Source organism: Aulostomus chinensis, chromosome 8 (genome assembly GCF_037954235.1).
Source record: "Aulostomus chinensis isolate RoL2024-O1b breed Wild chromosome 8, RoL_Achi_v1.0, whole genome shotgun sequence".
NCBI classification, from domain to species: domain Eukaryota; kingdom Metazoa; phylum Chordata; class Actinopteri; order Syngnathiformes; family Aulostomidae; genus Aulostomus; species Aulostomus chinensis.
Window position 1 is genome coordinate 12,193,393 of NC_141327.1, and position 18,790 is coordinate 12,212,182.

At 42.8% G+C, this 18,790-nt stretch overlaps 1 protein-coding gene across 2 annotated transcripts; it reads left to right on the forward strand.

The window, feature by feature from the left end:
* The first annotated feature begins 1,115 nt into the window (after nucleotides 1–1,115).
* srla (sarcalumenin a) lies at nucleotides 1,116–18,446 on the forward strand. 2 transcript variants are annotated; one of them, XM_086210131.1, is made up of 8 exons: nucleotides 1,116–1,206; nucleotides 8,724–10,115; nucleotides 11,268–11,360; nucleotides 12,037–12,132; nucleotides 14,185–14,301; nucleotides 14,914–15,147; nucleotides 15,917–16,266; nucleotides 16,557–18,446. In XM_086210131.1, exons 1-8 carry the CDS (start codon nucleotides 1,149–1,151, stop codon nucleotides 17,049–17,051), a joined length of 2,835 nt encoding a protein of 944 aa, XP_086066257.1. In that variant the 5' UTR covers nucleotides 1,116–1,148; the 3' UTR covers nucleotides 17,052–18,446. The 2 variants fall into 2 exon arrangements, with proteins under 2 accessions (XP_086066257.1, XP_086066258.1); XM_086210132.1 differs by having other exon boundaries at nucleotides 8,724–9,170.
* The last annotated feature ends 344 nt before the right edge of the window (nucleotides 18,447–18,790 follow it).

The following is an 18,790-nucleotide window of genomic DNA, read 5'->3' on the forward strand; positions in this document are numbered from 1 at the left end:
GGTGGAGGTTATTTCTACTGGTCAGAAACACGGATCTCTCTGTACGTTGTGTTGCAGCACTGTTGTCTCTCGGTGGGTTTTGAGATATTTGATATGAAGCACTTGCTGTTCTGTACTGCCTGAGTCAATGATGAGGAAGATGTGTATTTTTTTTTCATTTATTTTCTTTAAACGCTTTTGCTTTGACACAATTTATCATCAGTTTATTGTGTCCTGCTTTTCTGTCTCTTTCTGTCCTGTTTTCAGTGACTTTTTTCAGCATCTTTTATATTTTTGTGTGATTTTTTTTTTTCATCAGTCCAGGTCGATGAGAAGCTGTTATATTTTGTTTATAAAAAAAAACTTGGGTATACAGGCCTTTGTAAAGATTGAAAAAAAAATAAAATAAAATTTGTACTTTTTTTTATTACACCCTTTTGCTTGTGTGTCTTCCTGAATTATACATGATGTGACCCTTTCTGACCACCAGGTGGGGATGTTTAGTTCACATCACGTCAGTGTCTTTAAATTCAATGTTGTAAATATTAAGCTTGAAAAGCCAATTAAATATTCTTGAATTTTAATTTTTGAGGCCTCGATTGCCTCCAAAATTTGTATCAAATTTTGACTTATCAAAGCGAATCTCTTTTGTTACAAATTCAACTTTTCTGATGTTACAAATCCTGACTCTTGCCACTGAACCTCAGACTTTAACTCAACTGAGGCGCTCTAACAAATATGTTCCTGTGCATGTATTCGACTTATCCGCGATGCTTAAACCAATAAAAGATTATTTGTCCTAAAATAGCTCTTAACTCCAGTTAAAAACAATCTTCAAAAGCATTAAAGTGTGTATTACGCGGAGTGATAAACACAGACATTTTCTAGATCTCCTCAGCTGTTGAATGTACAACTAACTGAAGAAATAAAAGAGTACACTAATAACCTTAATGAAGCTCATCAGCAGCTGAAGTTTCATACTAAAGCTCTTTGGTGGATTAGAGCCTCCATGCGCTCCACATCTCAGATGGGCCCCGGCAGCTGACACACAATGGCTGATATGGGAGCAGTTGCTGCTGCGCTCCACCTCCGCTGGCATGCCCCCTGACCTTCAGCCTGACTGGTATATATATCCAGTGGAGACGAGGGGAAGGCCCCTGGCAGCCAAAATGAAGTCTCCGCTGTGTGTGTGCTGCTTGCTGTCTCTGCTGGTCCTGTCTGCTGCAGGTATGAACCAGATAGTTAGCTTGCTGCTGCGTACGTTTAAATTCTTGAGTTATTTAATGAGGTGTGTGTGAGAGTGAGAGAGAGAGTGATGTTGCTCCACAATAGTAGATAGTTGATCTGTGAAAATATGCAAGTGTTGTATATTGTATGTCTTCCTTGAGTGACTGCGGACGGTGAGATTTTAGTTCATTGACTTGAAGTTCCGTGTATAGATATACTGAAGTTCCGTGTATAGATATACAACTGTGTTAGTTAGCATTGCTGGAGGCTGTTATATTGAACCTTTTGACCGCTCAGTGATGCGAGGGTGTAAGGAAAGCAGTCTGTTGTCCAGCTCCATCACTCTCCGTAAACTTGTCAGATTTTGGCACACACTTGTATACAACATGCACACAACTTGGCTGATTGGGCAGGAAAGTGTGCAGTGTGTGTGTGTGTGTGTGTGTGTGTGTGTGCATGTGTGTGTGTGTGTGTGTGTGTGTGTGTGTGTGTGTGTGATTGGAAATGTCAGGACTGAGGTGTGACACCAGCTGATGGAAACTGTCCTGCCTGCTGCTTATTCTCGCTACCCCGGAGAGAAACACGGTGACAGCGCTGACAGAGCAACTTGGACTGACTACAAAGAGACTCACTCTCTACCGCAGCCAAAGCTAAAATTGCCTGAAATGATTTGTTTTCCCACTGGGTCCTTTTTTCTTTTCACAGCTGTTACTTGCATGCTACTTTACCACAGCACGGTTTATCTCTGATTATCGAAGAAAGGTTGTGCTTTTTTAAACCGAGCAAATTAGAAACAGTTTGTGTGTAATTATTGCTGTACTGTCTTTAACGATGATGTTTTACTTTAGTTTCTGCAGCCCTTGCCTGTCCTTGCTCTGTTTCGTTTTGACCTCCACTAGCAGCTTTAGCCAGGTGTCAGGCATCACTCAGACCAAATGGTCACCAGAGACTGGGGTCGCTAATACCGCAGACCATCTCTTTAAGTCTCCCATGAGTGCACACAGACATCTCTATTACATATGGACACACAAAGATTCACTCAGTTGCATGTCCTTGAAATGACACCGAGATTACAAACAGACTCTGTGTCTACAGATATCAGCAGCACTTTTAGCATCTCAATAAAGCTTCATCGCTGCCGTCTGTACAGAGTTGCTAATTTGTCATCAAGCAGCAGGCTCCATGTCAGGGGGATGCCTCTGCTAAATCAAGGAGGAGAACAGCCCATCGGCTGGGCTGGTGGGAGTTACATAACGAGATAGCCAGTGGAGATGGAAATGAACTGGAGTTGTGACAAAGCTAGAGTGGCAGGACCGTCCCGTCGCTGTCTTAAAATGAACATGTGTGTGACACTAATGGGACAGGCAATGATCAGAAAAAATAACAGAATGTGGCAGCGTCCTCAGCAATCAGGCAAGAGAGTTCTAATTACGGCTGAAATCGTGAATTTTAAAGCACAATTTTACGCACAGTTTGATTTGAAAAACGTGTCGGATTGTTATTTTCAGACTGAACTAGAAAAGAAAAGGTGCTGTGGCAGTCGTGACAAGGGTTCAAATGTACTGCATAGAAAAACATAGCATTGAATCAGAAATACAGCTTTGCAGTTGTATGCTTCCCTGATGTGTGCCTGTCACCTTGACCCGAACCTTTAACCTTTGACCACCAAAACATTTTCAGGTATCCTTCAGTCGTAGTGGATGTTTGTGTGAACTTTGAAAATATTTTCTCAGGAGATATTGATGGATGGACAGACAGCCCAACAGACACAATGTCGCTGACATGGAGGCATAATAACCTGAGTGGATGCAAGATAAATACAAACTCACTGCATGTTCGTGCTCCTGAGCAAGAACACTTTTTCATCATTTCAAGCTCGACTGTATTCATTGTTCTTGGTCCACCACATGCTGTTGCAGGGGAAGGGAGCAATAGTGTAGCAGAGCTATATGCCAGCTTTATGACAATCACAAGGAAGAGAAGAACGTCACGCTTCCTGAAAATAGGAGTGGAATAATCCCTCCTCATTTCACCCTCTGACTCACTGTGGCAGCTGTCCCTCTCTGTCCCCGGCACACTGTGCTCCGGCCAGGCTTCGCCGCTGCGACAGCCGCGTACTGGGAGCAAGGAACTCCTGGACATTAGAGTTGTTCGACAGAAACACACAAAATATTAGCACAATAAATGTCTTGCTCTCATATGTTCTCCCCCGGTCCAGGTTGGTTGCATATAAATGAGAATAGCCTCTACGGTACTGTTACTGTATGTTATTTTATTTTTGAATTTAAAAAAAACAACAAAAAAACAGAAATTAAAAAAAAAAAATAATGAGATGGAAGAAAATACTACCACCAAATTTTGAAACTGCTCCAATCTATTTTGTTGTTTAAGAATATTAACTTTGAAAAAAGCACAACGATTGAGGACTCTGATGAGAACTATTGGTTCATTTGCTTTCACAGAATGAAGATGGTGGCGCGTTAAACACAAAAAAACGGGCTAAAAGGACTCTAAGTGTCACATTCATCAGCTTCAAACACAAAGTAAAATGTTAATAGCACTCAATTTTGCTGACATGTTCACTGTATTAATTTTAAAACATGAACATGTATCGCTTTTTAAAAATTTTGACACGGAATAAAAAGAAATTATGAACATAGATTAATACTGCTTTAACCACTAATTGTACTAATGTTACTTGTACAATTGTACTAATAGTACTACTACTGCTAAAATGCTAATATAGGACATTTACTAAATCTACCATTTTGATCTGCATGCTAATGAGCTCAAACAAAACAATTGAGGCTGATGACTAAAGTTTTGCAGGTATTTTGAACAGAAAATTATTGAACTCAATAAAAATTGGAAGTAATGATGACAGTAGACAAGAAGTTAAAGATAAATCAGTACTGCTACTAAATGTACTAGAATCACTGCTAATGTGCTAACATTGAGCATGTCTAATATTTATCGTCATGTTTTTTTTTTTAGTTAGTAACTTTGTTAGCTGCAGCACGGTGGTGCAGTGGTCAGCACTGTCGCCTCACAGCAGGAAGGTTCCGGGTTCGAGTACCGGCTCCATCACAGGATCTTTCTGTGTGGAGTCTCCATGTTCTCCCTGTTCCTGTGTGGGTTCTCTCTGGTACTCCAGCTTCCTCCCACAGTCCAAAGACATCAAGAGGGGACGAGGCTGATTGATACTCTAAATTGACCGTAGGTGTGAATGTGAGTGTGAATGGTTGTCTGTCTCTATGTGTTGGCCCTGAGATGGACTGGTGACCTGTCCAGGGTGAACCCCGCCTCTCGCCCATAGCTGCTGGAGTAGGCTTCAGCCCCCCCTTGACCCTTAACGGGAGTAAGCGAAAGACAATGGATGGATGGATGTTGTTAGCATGCTGATTAGCTCTAAACACAAAGCAAAAGCAAGCCTGGTGACTGCTGTTTTGATGGTATTTTGGTGAATGACCATAGTGTTGGAAAACAATGACAATTTGATCAAATGATGACCATGAATAAAAGGTTACTACAAAGGTAGGGTTGCAGTAGTAGTACAAGTGGTAGTTATACTCCTATCGAAGCATATTGCGTACACCTTAAAGAGCAGGTGGAAGGAAATGTACCATCAGTTTCATGTAAATGTGAACATAAAGGACGTCACGTAAGGATATAGACGGCTTTTTGTCAACTTCGTGCAGACACCTGAGGACTACATGGAATCATGCATAATTTCATTTTGCCAGAACAGCAGAAACATATTTATATGTAGAGCTTTGTGTTGCAGAGACGAGCCATACACATGTACTCCAAGCCACAATTGATTTAGACATCTATAAATCATTCTTTCAGAATGTGAAATAAATGATTGAAAGCAGAAAACAAAAACACATTGACCTTATTCGATACAAAATAAACCAATTGGCAATGTTCAGTTGGGAATGACCTTGTTATGAAATGCCAGGTAACCGTATCCTCGCCAGGATTTTGGCTGCTGCTGTTCATGTTACGCTGCAGACAATCCTGTAGCACTCTGTCTTTGGACAGCTTCCAGACCTCCTCCATGACTCTGGCAGAGCAGCATATGAGAGCCCTCCTCCGGTTACCCCTCACTAATTTCCCTCTCATTCGTTTCACTCAATTACTGACACCTCCGATAGGCTTATGCTAGGCCAAGAAACCAGTTCTGAATCCTTGGATGGAGATTACCAGAGACTGGATGGGCAAGTCTCAGACCTCAAACTACTGCAGTGAGGAATTACACAAAGAATATGGGATTCTCTTTCTCACTTGAATACATGTGAACCTTTGCACACTAAATATTTGCAGAGGTGATTGTGAGCTGCATGTTAGTGTTCATCTCTTGGATAATTTCTAAAGGGGCTTTAGTCGATTAAGGTTGTGACCAAACGCTGGAAAGGTCGGCCAATCGCAATCTATCATGACCAAATATTCTTACCTTTGAATAGATTAAGATTATTTGTTGGGAATATCCAGGACCAAAACTATGTCAAAAATAAAGCGGATTTCTTTGGTCAATAATGCTGTCGGTCTCATCAGGAGGCAAATAAAGCCTCCGAAGAGGCCGCAAGCAACATCACGAGCACTAAATAGTTTAATATGTGATTCAGGGCCTTAAAATAGGGGAAGGAAATTGGCATGGATGTCAGTGCAGGAGAGGGAGAGGACACAAAGTTCTGCTTGCATCATTCAGGACAGTCAGATGATTGCCAGGTACAGAGCTTTTCTACAGTTGTGATCCGATGACAGGGACGTTCAACATGTATTTGGTGAAAACCACCTAGACAGTGCAGCAGACGTGTTGTGGAAGTTGGTACAGTTTTACATAATCCACCACAGGCTTCTACGAGTTCTCACAACTGGATAAAATAAAGGAATATCATAACTTTTTATGAAAAAGGCTTGTTGTCAATTCGCCTCAGAGTCAGACGAGAAGATACATACCCTTGTCTCCTCTGTGTGTTGTAGGGAGCTTAAACCCACGGAGACCAGACCATCTTTGCCCAATGAATGGTAGTGGATGGGAAGTGTTAGAATACCACTCTCATGACCTCAAATTGTAATTAATTTTTGCAAAAACATTTAACATAAAGGTAAACAGAAAGGTTTTGTCGCTAATACCCCTGAATCATGGTTAAATCGAATGAAATGGCGCAATTAATTTGATTTAGGTAAATTCAAGATGAGTGCATTTAATACCAACAGTTAAATCGAATGAATGGACTCTCCAGTGTTCCCGGGGGAATTGTCATTTAGTGTAATGGCTCCCACCTTGGCCCGTGTTAATTATAGCCTCATTTTCAGATGTACGAATGTTGCAACATAATAATAGCGATTGAGTTTTAGCCTGCAAAATGAGAAATACTTTGTAGCTAAACATGTTATGTGTTAAATTCTCTCTAAGCTAAAGATCCAGAAGCCTCGCAAACAAGAAACATGAGACAGCTGCATGTCGTCTCCACCCTTCACACAGACTCCACCTCGCAACATGAACCGAACATACATTTAGCCGCCTCACATCACGCTGTGTTCCACTGTGTGTTCCTGGGTCTTGGGACCTCTTGCTTATGTGGAGGTCATGGCCTTGTGCTCTTATACGCTGGGACTTTGGAGGCTATTCATGTATGTAGTCTATGTATATGTAGAGTTGTAACAGAAAGGGAGTCCCCAGTTTAGATATGATTGTTTTGAAGCCATAGTAACTTGATTTATTATAGGATGACAACTGAAATCTATGTGCCCTGAATAATGTGTGCCAGCACCTTATTCTCTGTAAATGTACTGAATATACATTATAAAAATGGGTGCTGTATTTTATTTTTGATTGATCTGAGAAAATTAGTAGGTGGCACAGTGGTGCAGTGGTCAGCACTGTCGCCTCGCAGCAAGAAGGTTCCAGGTTCGAGTCCTGGCTCCATCACAGGATCTTTCTGTGTGGAGTCTCCATGTTCTCCCTGTTCCTGTGTGGGTTCTCTCTGGTACTCCAGCTTCCTCCCACAGTCCAAAGACATCAAGAGAGGACGAGGCTGATTGATACTCTAAATTGACTGTAGGTGTGACTGTGAGTGTGAATGGTTGTCTGTCCCTATGTGTTGGTCCTGTGATGGACTGGTGACCTGTCCAGGGTGAACCCTGCCTCTCACCTGAAGGCTGCTGGGATAGGCTCCACCCCCTTGTGACCCTTAACAGGAATAAGCAGAAGAAAATGGTTGGATGGATTTGTTTTTTTGCTAAGTGTCCAATATTTTTTTTAAAAAGCCTTGCGTACCAACAAACATTGGCATAAACTATTCCGCCAGATTGAAGTTAAATGTATGCAAAGGTCTTCACATTCATTAAACTCTATAGGTACAATTTTATTGGCATTAGTATGTTAAAGTTGTCCTAAATTAGAGTTAAAAATGTTCTTTATTACAACATTTTGGGTACCTTGAAATGAAACATGGGCGAAGTGTGCATACATGTATTTAAAGTAGTTCCCTGTTTAAAATATAATTATATCTGATTATGATTAAGAAGTCAGATAGTGCTGTTTTGTTTACACACCTTCTACTTCAGTGATTATAAGCACACATTGACAGTAAATACAGTATTTCTATCCCAAGCCATGCTGTCCTCCCAGCCGCCTTCAATTTGATTGTCTATACAACTATCCACAATATCAGCACCTCAAATAGTCCTTGTATCACCTTCCAAGTTGCTGAAACATGAGTCTTAAATCAGGGAGGTGCTGAACACCTGATCTCCGACAGTGACTGATCACCCATCAGTGTTCATCGCCTAACAAATGCGCTGTCCTGTCATCAAAGGTGACCTCAGATGTCTCGCTGGTTTAAATTAATCCACAGTTAGTTTCACACCTTCCTGGGAGACGGACAGGCAGTTTAACATCTGATCGATAAATATGGCTTTGATTTGATGAAAAAAATCTCAGCGCAAAGTCAGGGAGAATGCAACTTTCAGTCTAAAACTCTGTATTCGCCAGAAAACAGCATTTTCTCCCTGTGACACTGTTAGATTCTCAGCTCACGTTTCTGTTTACTAGAAGTGTTCACCTATTTACTATTTTATGTGCATTTATTTGTTATTGTTTAATTTATTTGTCTACTTGTTTAAAACGAGGAAAAAACAACCCAGACAAAGGAGAAAACGAAATAGAAATAAATGTGCAGTTGAGTTGGAGACCCATTATGGGCTTACAAAACCCCGACGAAAAGAGGAAAAAATGAATACTCTATAGAGAGTACAGTGTGTCAACAATGCAAATGCATAAAGTATAACGTAATGCTTATCTTTTACCCAGTTACAGCTATATTAGCAAAATAGGTCATATAAAATGTGGGGAAAATAAAATTGAAACCCTCTGCAATACATATAAACTCAAAGGGTTTCATGTGGAGAGTAAACCTCCACTAATGTACAAAAAAATAACGTTTTTGCAAGGAGACTCAAGCTTGTAGTGTATCTAATGGTATTAACAGTGTTCTCTCCTCTCCCAGATCTTCTGGCAGACTCTTCCGTCCCTGATGACGAGCCTCTGGTGCATCTGCAGCTCCCTCAGACAGAGGAAGACCTCTTCTCCTGTGGATGTGACACAACAGAAGAGCATACCAGCCAGAGCTCCTCCAATGACACGCCGGCGCCAGAGAGAGCTCGGTGTCAGCCCTGCACGCCCCCATCAGCTTTAGCTGCTGCTGCTGAGGAAGAGACAGATGAAGCTGATTCTACTGTTGATGTGACAAGTGATGAAGAGGAGCAGGAGGAAGCAGCTACTGAGGGGAAGGTAGCAGAGGAGGAAGAAGGGGACGCAGCTGATGCTGAGCCTGTGGAGGAGGCTGAGCCATTGGAGGCCCAAACAGTGGAGGAAGAGGAGGAGGAAGATGTTGAAGAAGAGGAAGAACCAACCAGGGTTGATGTAGAGGAGGAAGAACCTGCCGAACAAGCAGGTGAGGAAGCAGAGGAAGATGAACATGACAGCGTGGAAGCGGCAGCTGAGGGGGAAACCATCTTAGGAGGGGTTGTGGAGGAGGAGGCTCAGGATGAGGAGGTTGCAGATGAACCTGTGGAGGTTCCTGAAACTGAAATAGAACTTGCTGAGCCTGAGGCAGAACCCGAATTTGAAACAGAGGAAGCTGAAGAACCTGAAGCAAAATCAGAAGAGACTGTAGAACCTGAAGCAGAATCAGAGGAGGCTGTAGAACCTGAATCAGAAACAGAGGAGGCTGTAGAACCTGAAGCAGAATCAGAGGAGGCTGTAGAACCTGAATCAGAATCAGAAGAGGCTGTAGAACCTGAATCAGAATCAGAGGAGGCTGTAGAACCTGAAGCAGAATCAGAAGAGGCTGTAGAACCTGAATCAGAATCAGAAGAGGCTGTAGAACCTGAATCAGAATCAGAGGAGGCTGTAGAACCTGAATCAGAATCAGAGGAAGCTGATGAGCCTGAAGCAGAATCAGAAGAAGCTGTAGAACCTGAGGCAGAATCAGAGGAAGCAGATGAGCCTGAAGCAGAATCAAAAGAAGCTGTAGAACCTGAAGCAGAATCGGAGGAGGCTGTAGAACCTGAATCAGAATCAGAAGAAGCTTTAGAACCTGATGCAGAAACAGAGGAAGCTGCACAACCTGAAGCTGAATCAGTGGAGGCTGCAGAACCTGAAGCAGTAACAGAGGAGGCTGCAGAGATTGAGATAGAAGAACCTGCACTAGAACCTGAGCCTGAAGTTGTTGTGGAGGACATCACATCAGAGTTTTTTGAGGAAGCGGTTGTTGAAGCTGAAATTGAGGAGGTAGCAGTGGAGGAGGCTCCCAAGGTGGAGGACACACCTGCTGATGTGGAGGAGGTGACAGTGGGGGAGGTCACTGCAGAAGAGCCTGCTCAGTCCAAGGCCAAAGGTACAAATATGTCTCATTTTGATGTGGTAGGTTTCTCTGCTGTCATCTCAGAATAAAAGCTGCAGCTGAGAGGGAACTTCATCTTCTGGCTGACAGTTGAGGCCTTTGTCTGACCTCGCCGACACTCCAAGTGGAGTCAGTGGGATCATATTTGAGTCCACATCTAGTCTGTGCCTCTGTAATTAAGGACACATTATCTGATGACCGGAGGGTGTTGACATAAAAGATGGGTCTAAAAGAGCTTCCTGTCTGTCCTTCTGATCCTCCTCCACTACCTCATTCATTAAACCCTTGTGAGTGTCTCGTGACGGCCGTCATATTTTTAACTGGCTGGTCTGTTCTGTATTCTAGTGATCACGTTTATCCTCCTCCAGCATTATTTGCTTTGTATTTTTTTACTAGAAAGAGCTTTTTATTCATCCGTTTCTTACCTCCTGGAAATGAGCTGCACAGCATGTGACCAAAATCAACAGAACAATGAATAGATAGGTCAAAAAATCTCACCACTTAGACTTTAAAACTCCTCAAAAAGACTCATGTTCATTAGATAGACAAATGTTCTTCAGTGTTATTCCTGTTGCAGCATTTAACTGTAACGGGTCATTTCTCTCCGAGGCGTGCCGAACCTACTGAATCTGACACTGCATGTAGCCGAGGGAGAATTAGCTACAACCTCTAGTACAGAAATAAATCGACCAAAATAGCAGAGGAGAGGAACTGACTGATAGACTGGACAACAGCGTGATGTAACTGTACTCAACACAGATGGTCCAGTCACTCGTAGCTCAGGAAGTCGTGCACCTGGTGATCACACTTACTGAGCTGCCATGTCAGGTATGAGACATGACACGATCAGCAACTATCGCTGTCAGCAGTATTTAACAAAGACCGTCTTTGTTCATTTAAAGCAATACTTAACCCAAAAAGCTAATTGTTAAGGTTTGGCTTAACTTCAAGCTGAATATACATGACTGGCTCTTATTGCATTCTGGAGTCAGGAAGCTCAAGGAGGGAACAAAAATCTTTGTGAGAGTTGAGACACCTATTTGTGAGCGCTTGAAAGGCAAAATACACTTTGTGTGTGAAGTATTACTTCAGTATTTAGGGTTCATGACCTCACCGCTTGACTGACATTCTGTTCCTCAAAATCAGGAGGTGCGGTAACAGGCCCATCACTGAGGAACCGCTCCCACATTGAGGAGACATTGGGACTGGCTAATGCTGAACCTTCAGCAGAGTTCTCAGGTAAAAACTGATTTTTCTTTCCTTAAATACAATAAAAAGACATCACGTAATCCCACCGATGACCACAGCACAAACACAGAAAACACACGTTACTCACTCGATAGCAATGACACAAATACCCTCTTGATCAAAAGTTCTGTATCCGCCTTGAAGACATTTTACAAAGACCTCAGATTGAAAATCCAGCAGGAGGTTTATAGCTACTTTGTCAATGGAATAGAAAAACAGATGTGTTTGCATGTGAACGACAGGAAGTTTGAGACCATTTGTAGGGCTGAAACTATTCTGAAAATTGTTTCATGATGTCCCAGTCCTGGGGCTTCTATGTGTGCTGGCATGAGTGCATGAGCGGTATGTATGTGTGTGTGTGTGTGTGTGTGTGTGTGTGTGTGTGTGTGTGTGTGTGTGTGTGTGTGTGTGTGTGTGTGTGTGAGAGAGAGAGAGCGCGCGCGCATGCAGACCTGTCTCGGGGCAGGTGATTAATCAGTGTAAATGTGAAACTTTCAAACCAGACTGGTTCGTGTCAGAGAGGCCACACGGTCCTGCAGCAAAGCTTAATCACTTTCGCTCACTTCAGTAAACTTTGTGAGGGTAATTCATCACGCGCTGCTACAGTGATATTTGTGATATTTTATCCCAGTTACTACATCCTAAATCCCCTCTTCCCTCTCTCTAGCTGCTATGAAGAAGCTGCTGAACATCTACCACAGTGCCATCAAGCCAGTGGAGGAAGCTTACAAATACAACGAGCTCAGGCAGCATGAAGTCACAGGTAAATCAGATTGATGGGAAGTCGTATTTGAGCGTCTCAGATGGGTTTTACAGGTCCATGACAGCATCAAAGGATGATCTGCTGTTCAGTTCATGTATTGGAAACTAATGAAAATGCTTTTTGTTGTGCGTGTGATTAAGACCTAACTACTCTGGAACCGGGAAAAAACAAGAACTCACATATCCAGATATTATCTTTCAGCTCATGAACCACCACCGTTGTGTTTCAAGCCAAGATGACTCATTAGAAATCGACCATACACCCGCAGCCATTTTTAACCACCTTCATCAGTTCACCACAGTGAACATGCAGTACATGGTTCAATCAATTATCGCTGCATAGAAAGAGTGAGGCCCAAATAAAGTCCCAATTAAGAAGCGATGGAGCCAGGACCTGACAGTATTCAAACCAGACCCACAGAGCAGCACAATGAGGACTCTGTCTGCTGGTCATTAAAGGGAACGTTGTGCAGGCCAGGCTGCCTGCAACTTTGTTCCATAGCACTTGAAGGCAGGGAGGAGTATTTCTGTAGAGGAGCAGGAGGAAGATGGTGCCATGTGACTCTGGGACCCCATGTGGTGCAGGATAGAAGGACAAGCACGGAATCAGGATAGCTGTAATGATGTGAAATGGAAAACGCTCTGTTTTTTTCAGGGCACTCCAGCTCTTTCCATCTTGCCTCTTGAGGTCAATATGGTGTCCCGACGGTGGCACCAGAGAAGAGCTGCTTGATTGTATCTTTAAAGTGTAACTTCAATCGTACATCTTTAATTTGCTGCTTGGAAGTGAATAATTTGACCAAAAGACGGTTTAAGACATGAAAATGTGTACTTGAACTTGATTCTACAGTCGACTTGAGCATTTATTTTCAATCTTTCCTTTGAAGTCATAATTTAAAATCTCTTTTGGAACATTTGGTGATTGTGGCTGGTTAGTTAATACATTTCCTTTTGCTTTTAAATAGCTCAATAAAGATGTTAAAAATAAGAATTCTTTGGTGCCCTGAGGTCAAATGTCGGTCGCTTGATGTGCCTGCGTCAATGTGAAATGTCTTGAGGGAATTTCTTCAAATTTGGCTCAAATCTCCACTGGGACTCAGAGATAAACGGAAAGTGTTTTTGGTGGTTGTCACATTGCAGACGCCTGCAATCTCAATGCAGTATTTCTAGTTAATTTTGACAGCCACATCACAACGTAAACATGGCTAAAAAAAAGGATTTGTGATTGGCAGTTTTGAGTTAAAATACAACACCGTTGAAGACTAAATTAGCAGTTTACCTTCTGGATTCCAACATCTTTTTTTTAAACAAAAAAGAAAAGAAAAGAAGAAGACGCAATCAGGTCGGGCTTAAATTAAATAAACAATCCCATAGCTCCACAAATTTCAAAGATTCCTCCCCAGTTACTCATCTGAGGACACCCTCAGACTGATCCCGTCATCATATGTGAAACTGTCTTTGAAATCATGTCCATCTTCAACAGTAACAAGCCATTGATACTTCAGGATGAAATGTTGTCATATAGAACAATATATAATATAGAGGAACCAAGGCAGCACGGTGGTGCAGTGGTCAGCACTGTCGCCTCACAGCAAGAAGGTTCTGGGTTCGAGTCCCGGCTCCATCACAGGATCTTTCTGTGTGGAGTCTGCATGTTCTCCCTGTTCCTGTGTGGGTTCTCTCTGGTACTCCAGCTTCCTCCCACAGTCCAAAGACATCAAGAGGGGACGAGGCTGATTGATACTCTAAATTGACTGTAGGTGTGACTGTGAGTGTGAATGGTTGTCTGTCTCTATGTGTTGGCCCTGTGATGGACTGGTGACCTGTCCAGGGTGAACCCTGCCTCTCACCTGAAGGCTGCTGGGATAGGCTCCACCCCCCTGCGACCCTTAACAGGATAAGCAGTAGAAAATGGATGGATGGAAAGAGGAACCAAACCAGCTCTTTTATTTCATGACATTAACCACATGTGCTTATAGCCTATGCCGTCTAGTGTTTACGGTTTAATCTTTGTTAAGCAGACATTCTGTGTTCTCTCTTACCGTGTCTGCAGATGGCGAGATCACCTCAAAGCCCATGGTTTTGTTCCTGGGACCCTGGAGCGTTGGCAAGTCCTCCATGATCAACTACCTGCTGGGTCTTCAAGGAACCTCGCAAGAGCTTTACACAGGTTCGACGTGAGAACACTCGGAGACGACACACGCGAGTGGACACACGAGAAACAGACAATAAATGAAACCACTGAGAACCAACCATAGTTCCATTACCATAACAGTCTCACGTTAGGTTAATAGTGGGCTGTTTTTTCTGTGATTGCCACTAATTCAGAAGTACTGTCAATACAAATTTGCTTTCTTATATAAGGTGGACAAAGTACACAACAGTACTTGAGTGTAAGTATGAATACAAACTTTATTCCACTTCAAGGGAAAGTATCTCAGTCTAATGTTTACTTGAAGTAATGTAAAAGTAAAAATATGTCAGGATTCAGAAGTATATTTTAGAGGATATACTTTTAAACAGGCTATGTTTAAAATTAAACGTTATAGCATTTTAAAGCGAGTAAAGAGATTTACCAAGTGAAGGTTTTACTCGGAGTATTTAAACTTTGACTCAGGTATTGTTTACTTTGTCCACTGCTTTTAACAAACAATAATCAAACAGGAAATATCACTGTGTTATTGTTTTACATGCTTCATCAAGGCAACATTACTATTAAATACGATTGTAAAATAAATATGTTGCAGCCCACAAACAGACTTTCTCTCCATCCTCCCTCCAGGTGCTGAGCCCACCACCTCCGAGTACACCGTCATCATGCACGGCGAGAAATTTCGCTCCATCGAGGGCATCGTCATGGCAGCAGACAGCTCACGATCTTTCTCGCCACTGGAAAAGTTCGGCCAAGGCTTTCTGGAGCGGCTGGTGGGCATCGAGATGCCCCACAACCTGCTGGAGAGGGTCACCTTCGTCGATACCCCTGGCATCATCGAGAACCGCAAGCAGCAGGAGAGAGGTAACAATGGAGAGGAGTCGTGTTTATGAAAGAGTAGCAGCTGATGTTCGTTTCCCTGTACCAGCATAACCTTCATCTCCTAACATCACCAAGATTTTCCAGGGACTCCCTCAACCAGATGTGGTTGTGGTCATGATGGAAGTTTGATTAATCAATCAGTCTCTTCTCACTGTGGTTGGGATCAGTGCAGCGGAACATCAGGGGCACATTAGACCAGCTTTTTAACATGGAATAAAGTATCAGTACCATAATAAGTACAGACATGCACACAAACACACTCATCGCTGCTCTGACGCACACAAACACACAGGCACGAAGGAGGTTGAAATTCACCCACATTTAAAAGATATTGTTGTTGAAAAGCATACTCGGGGGAACTTTTTCAATATGTGTAAAATCATAAGATACAAGAACAACAACATTTGGAAAAATATTGCACACACAATCATGAAGTGCAGCTTTGTGGGCATTTGTAACGTAAGATTGATACACTTCTAATGAATGGACCCAAAAACAATCAGACCTTTTCAAAGAGTGTGCAGCATATTTAAAAAGGTCTTTGCAACACTTGAAATGATGCCACATGCCAATAGGTTCCTTTGCATCACACACACCCGTCCAGGACAAACCCCGCCTCACGCCAGAAGGCTGCTGGGATAGGCTCCAGCCCCCCCTGTGACCCTTAACAGGATAAGCAGTCGAAAATGCTGGATGCTGGATGGATGGACTGTTCTGAAGGGATCTTCCTCCTCCTCCTCCTCCTCCTCAGGTTACCCCTACAGCGAGGTGTGCCAGTGGTTCATCGATCGAGCTGACCTTATCTTCCTGGTGTTCGACCCCACCAAGCTGGATGTAGGTGGGGAACTCGAGATGCTCTTCAGGCAGATGAAGGGCCGGGAGTCCCAGATCCGCCTCATCCTCAACAAGGCCGACAGTCTCACCACCCAGGACCTGATGAGGGTCTACGGGGCCCTGTTCTGGAGCATGGCGCCTCTGATTAACGTCACAGAGCCTCCTCGGGTGTACGTGAGCTCCTTCTGGCCTCAGGAGTATGCTGCAGACACCAGCAGAGAGCTCTTCATGAAGGAAGAGATCTCTCTGCTGGAGGACCTGAACCAGGTGGGACTGGTTTTTATTGAGAGTGTAGCCACTCTGACATGAACTTCACTACTGTTCATTAAGTACCAGTAACACTTTCAAGAGTTTAGGACACCCATGAGATTTAAGAGGACTAATTGTAGCTAAAGAATTGTGAAAACATCTCTGTGATTTATCTTTGAGCTCCGTTGTGCAAATTGTGCATTTGCAGTCTAGTAGAAACACTAATCCTCTACTGCCTTCATTATAAATGTCTGTTTTTCTATTTTGTTCGAATGCCTGTTTATCTTTTCTCCCTCTTCTCCCTGCAGGTGATTGAGAACCAGATGGAGAACAAGATTGCTTTCATCCGCCAACATGGCATCCGTGTGCGCATCCATGCCCTCCTCGTGGATCGCTACCTCCAGACCTTCTACGACAAGCTGGGCTGGTTTAGTGACCCTCATGAGGTGTTCCAGGATATTGTCACTGACCCGGACAAGTACTACATCTTCAAGTCCATTCTGGCCAAGACCAACGTCAGCAAGTTCGACCTGCCTGACAAAGAGGCCTACCAGGATTTCTTCGGGGTGAATCCGGTTTCTAACTTCAAGCAGCTCTCGTACCACTGCAGCTGGACCGCCGGGTGTCTGCTGGACAGGTTAGAGAAGGCCATCTCACACGAGCTCCCGGCTCTGCTTAGCAGCGTCAGCACAGACACCCCTGCCCCAGCGAAGGCTGCCCCTGCACCTCCGCCCCCTCTCCCTGGCACCTGCGAGGGTTCTGAGTGTGAGGAGAAACCTAAAAACCGCTGGAGGAGGCAGTGAGACAGAGGGAAGTTATGCAGGAGGAGGAAGAGAGGAGGCAGATGGCAGCAGCCAGAGGCTTTCCTGAAATAATCCCCACTGCTGTGATTCTCCAACTGGATGTGGGGAGCAGAACAGAGAACAAGAGAGAGAGAGAGAATAGAACATGTGAAAGATGTTCCAAGCAGACCTGGGTCAGACATTACTTAAAAATACTTGTTTTTTCTGCATGAACTACCACATGAACAGGATTTACACCACCAGAATAGTTCAGCTAGTCTTAGATTTAAGTTGCAGATCACAGAACATGAGTGCAGGGGTTCTCATCCTGGGGGTCCAGGCCCACGCGGTGGTCACAAAAGAATCTCTGGGGGTCATGTTTTGGACTGGAAACTGTTTTTTGCATTCTCAATTTAATTTGTCTTTGACAGTGTGAGTGTGTGAGAGTGAACTTGTGTCTATACTTGTGTGTCAACGATGACAACTCGAATAAAACATTTAAACTATGAAAACACTTCCTAAACTAAGGCCTGTAAGAACATGAGGCTGTAAGTCAAGTTTGTTTTTCTATTATTGTTCATTTTAATCTGCATAAGTACACACATCGACTGTGACGGTGCAATTATTGGAATAATTCCCGGTCTTTTTGGGGGTCAACCAAGGTTAAGAACCACTGCACCAATACACGCCACCTACTCTATTTCATACTTAAGTACAAAGATGAAATGATGAAATATGTTTGCAGATTCAATTTAATCGAAAGTGCAGATAACTTTCCTTCTGAAAAACAAACATGCCAAACATGTTAAGTGCCAGCAGTACTTCCAAAGGATAAAAATGAGGCAGAATAAACTTCTTTTTTGTAAATAATCTTATAAAATGTGAATGAAATAAGAATGTGGACTATGTTTTCAGCTTTGTACATTATTTATTCTCCTCTCCAGAGAAAGATACTGGCAGTGACTTGCTGGATCAGGAGAAAGGAAACTCCGCCGCTCTTCTGTTCGCAGTCTAGTACTGTTTGTTGTCTTTATCTACCTTGTTGCCAAGTTAACGTCCTAAAACCAGTGGAGGACAAACACGCTCCGATGCTTGACCAGTGATTCAAGTGTGTGTCACTACACCGAACTGTTACATTTCTCTTTCATCACTGACAATTGTGTCATTTTTGTTGTCATTTCTCAGTACTAGGGCTGAACTGACTGAATACAGTGTCACAGGGAAAACAAAATGCCATGAGTCCTTTTAAACCCTCTGAACTGTAGTTTTGTTTTGTTTTGTTTTTTTGTTTTTTTTAAAGGGCTGTGTGCCACATGGGCATATTCTTTAAAAAAAATGGAATCTTGTCCTTGGTTTTTTTTTTTTCGGTCTGTTTGTAATTATTCTTCTGTGTGACTTCTTTTGAGTAAATCATGAAAACAAAAATCTGCATGCTTGTTTCTTTTTTGAGGCTACAAACCCGTCACTGACATCACCTCCACTAAAAATAGATATAAATCACACAGATTTATGTTAAGTTTGAGGAAAAAAAGCTACACAGATGAGAACCACAGAAATATATTTTTTTTTGTACTCACATTTTACTCTTGAAATAACAAGGTATGGATTAAAAATGTGTAGGACATATAACAGCTGGGAGAGCACACATCAGCCCAAATCCTTATTAAGGGCAAAATATAAAAAAAAAAAAGCTGCTGGTTCATCATTCCTGCAATTATTTGAACGACCACCAGGTGACGCCGTAGTTCAAAGTGTCAGAC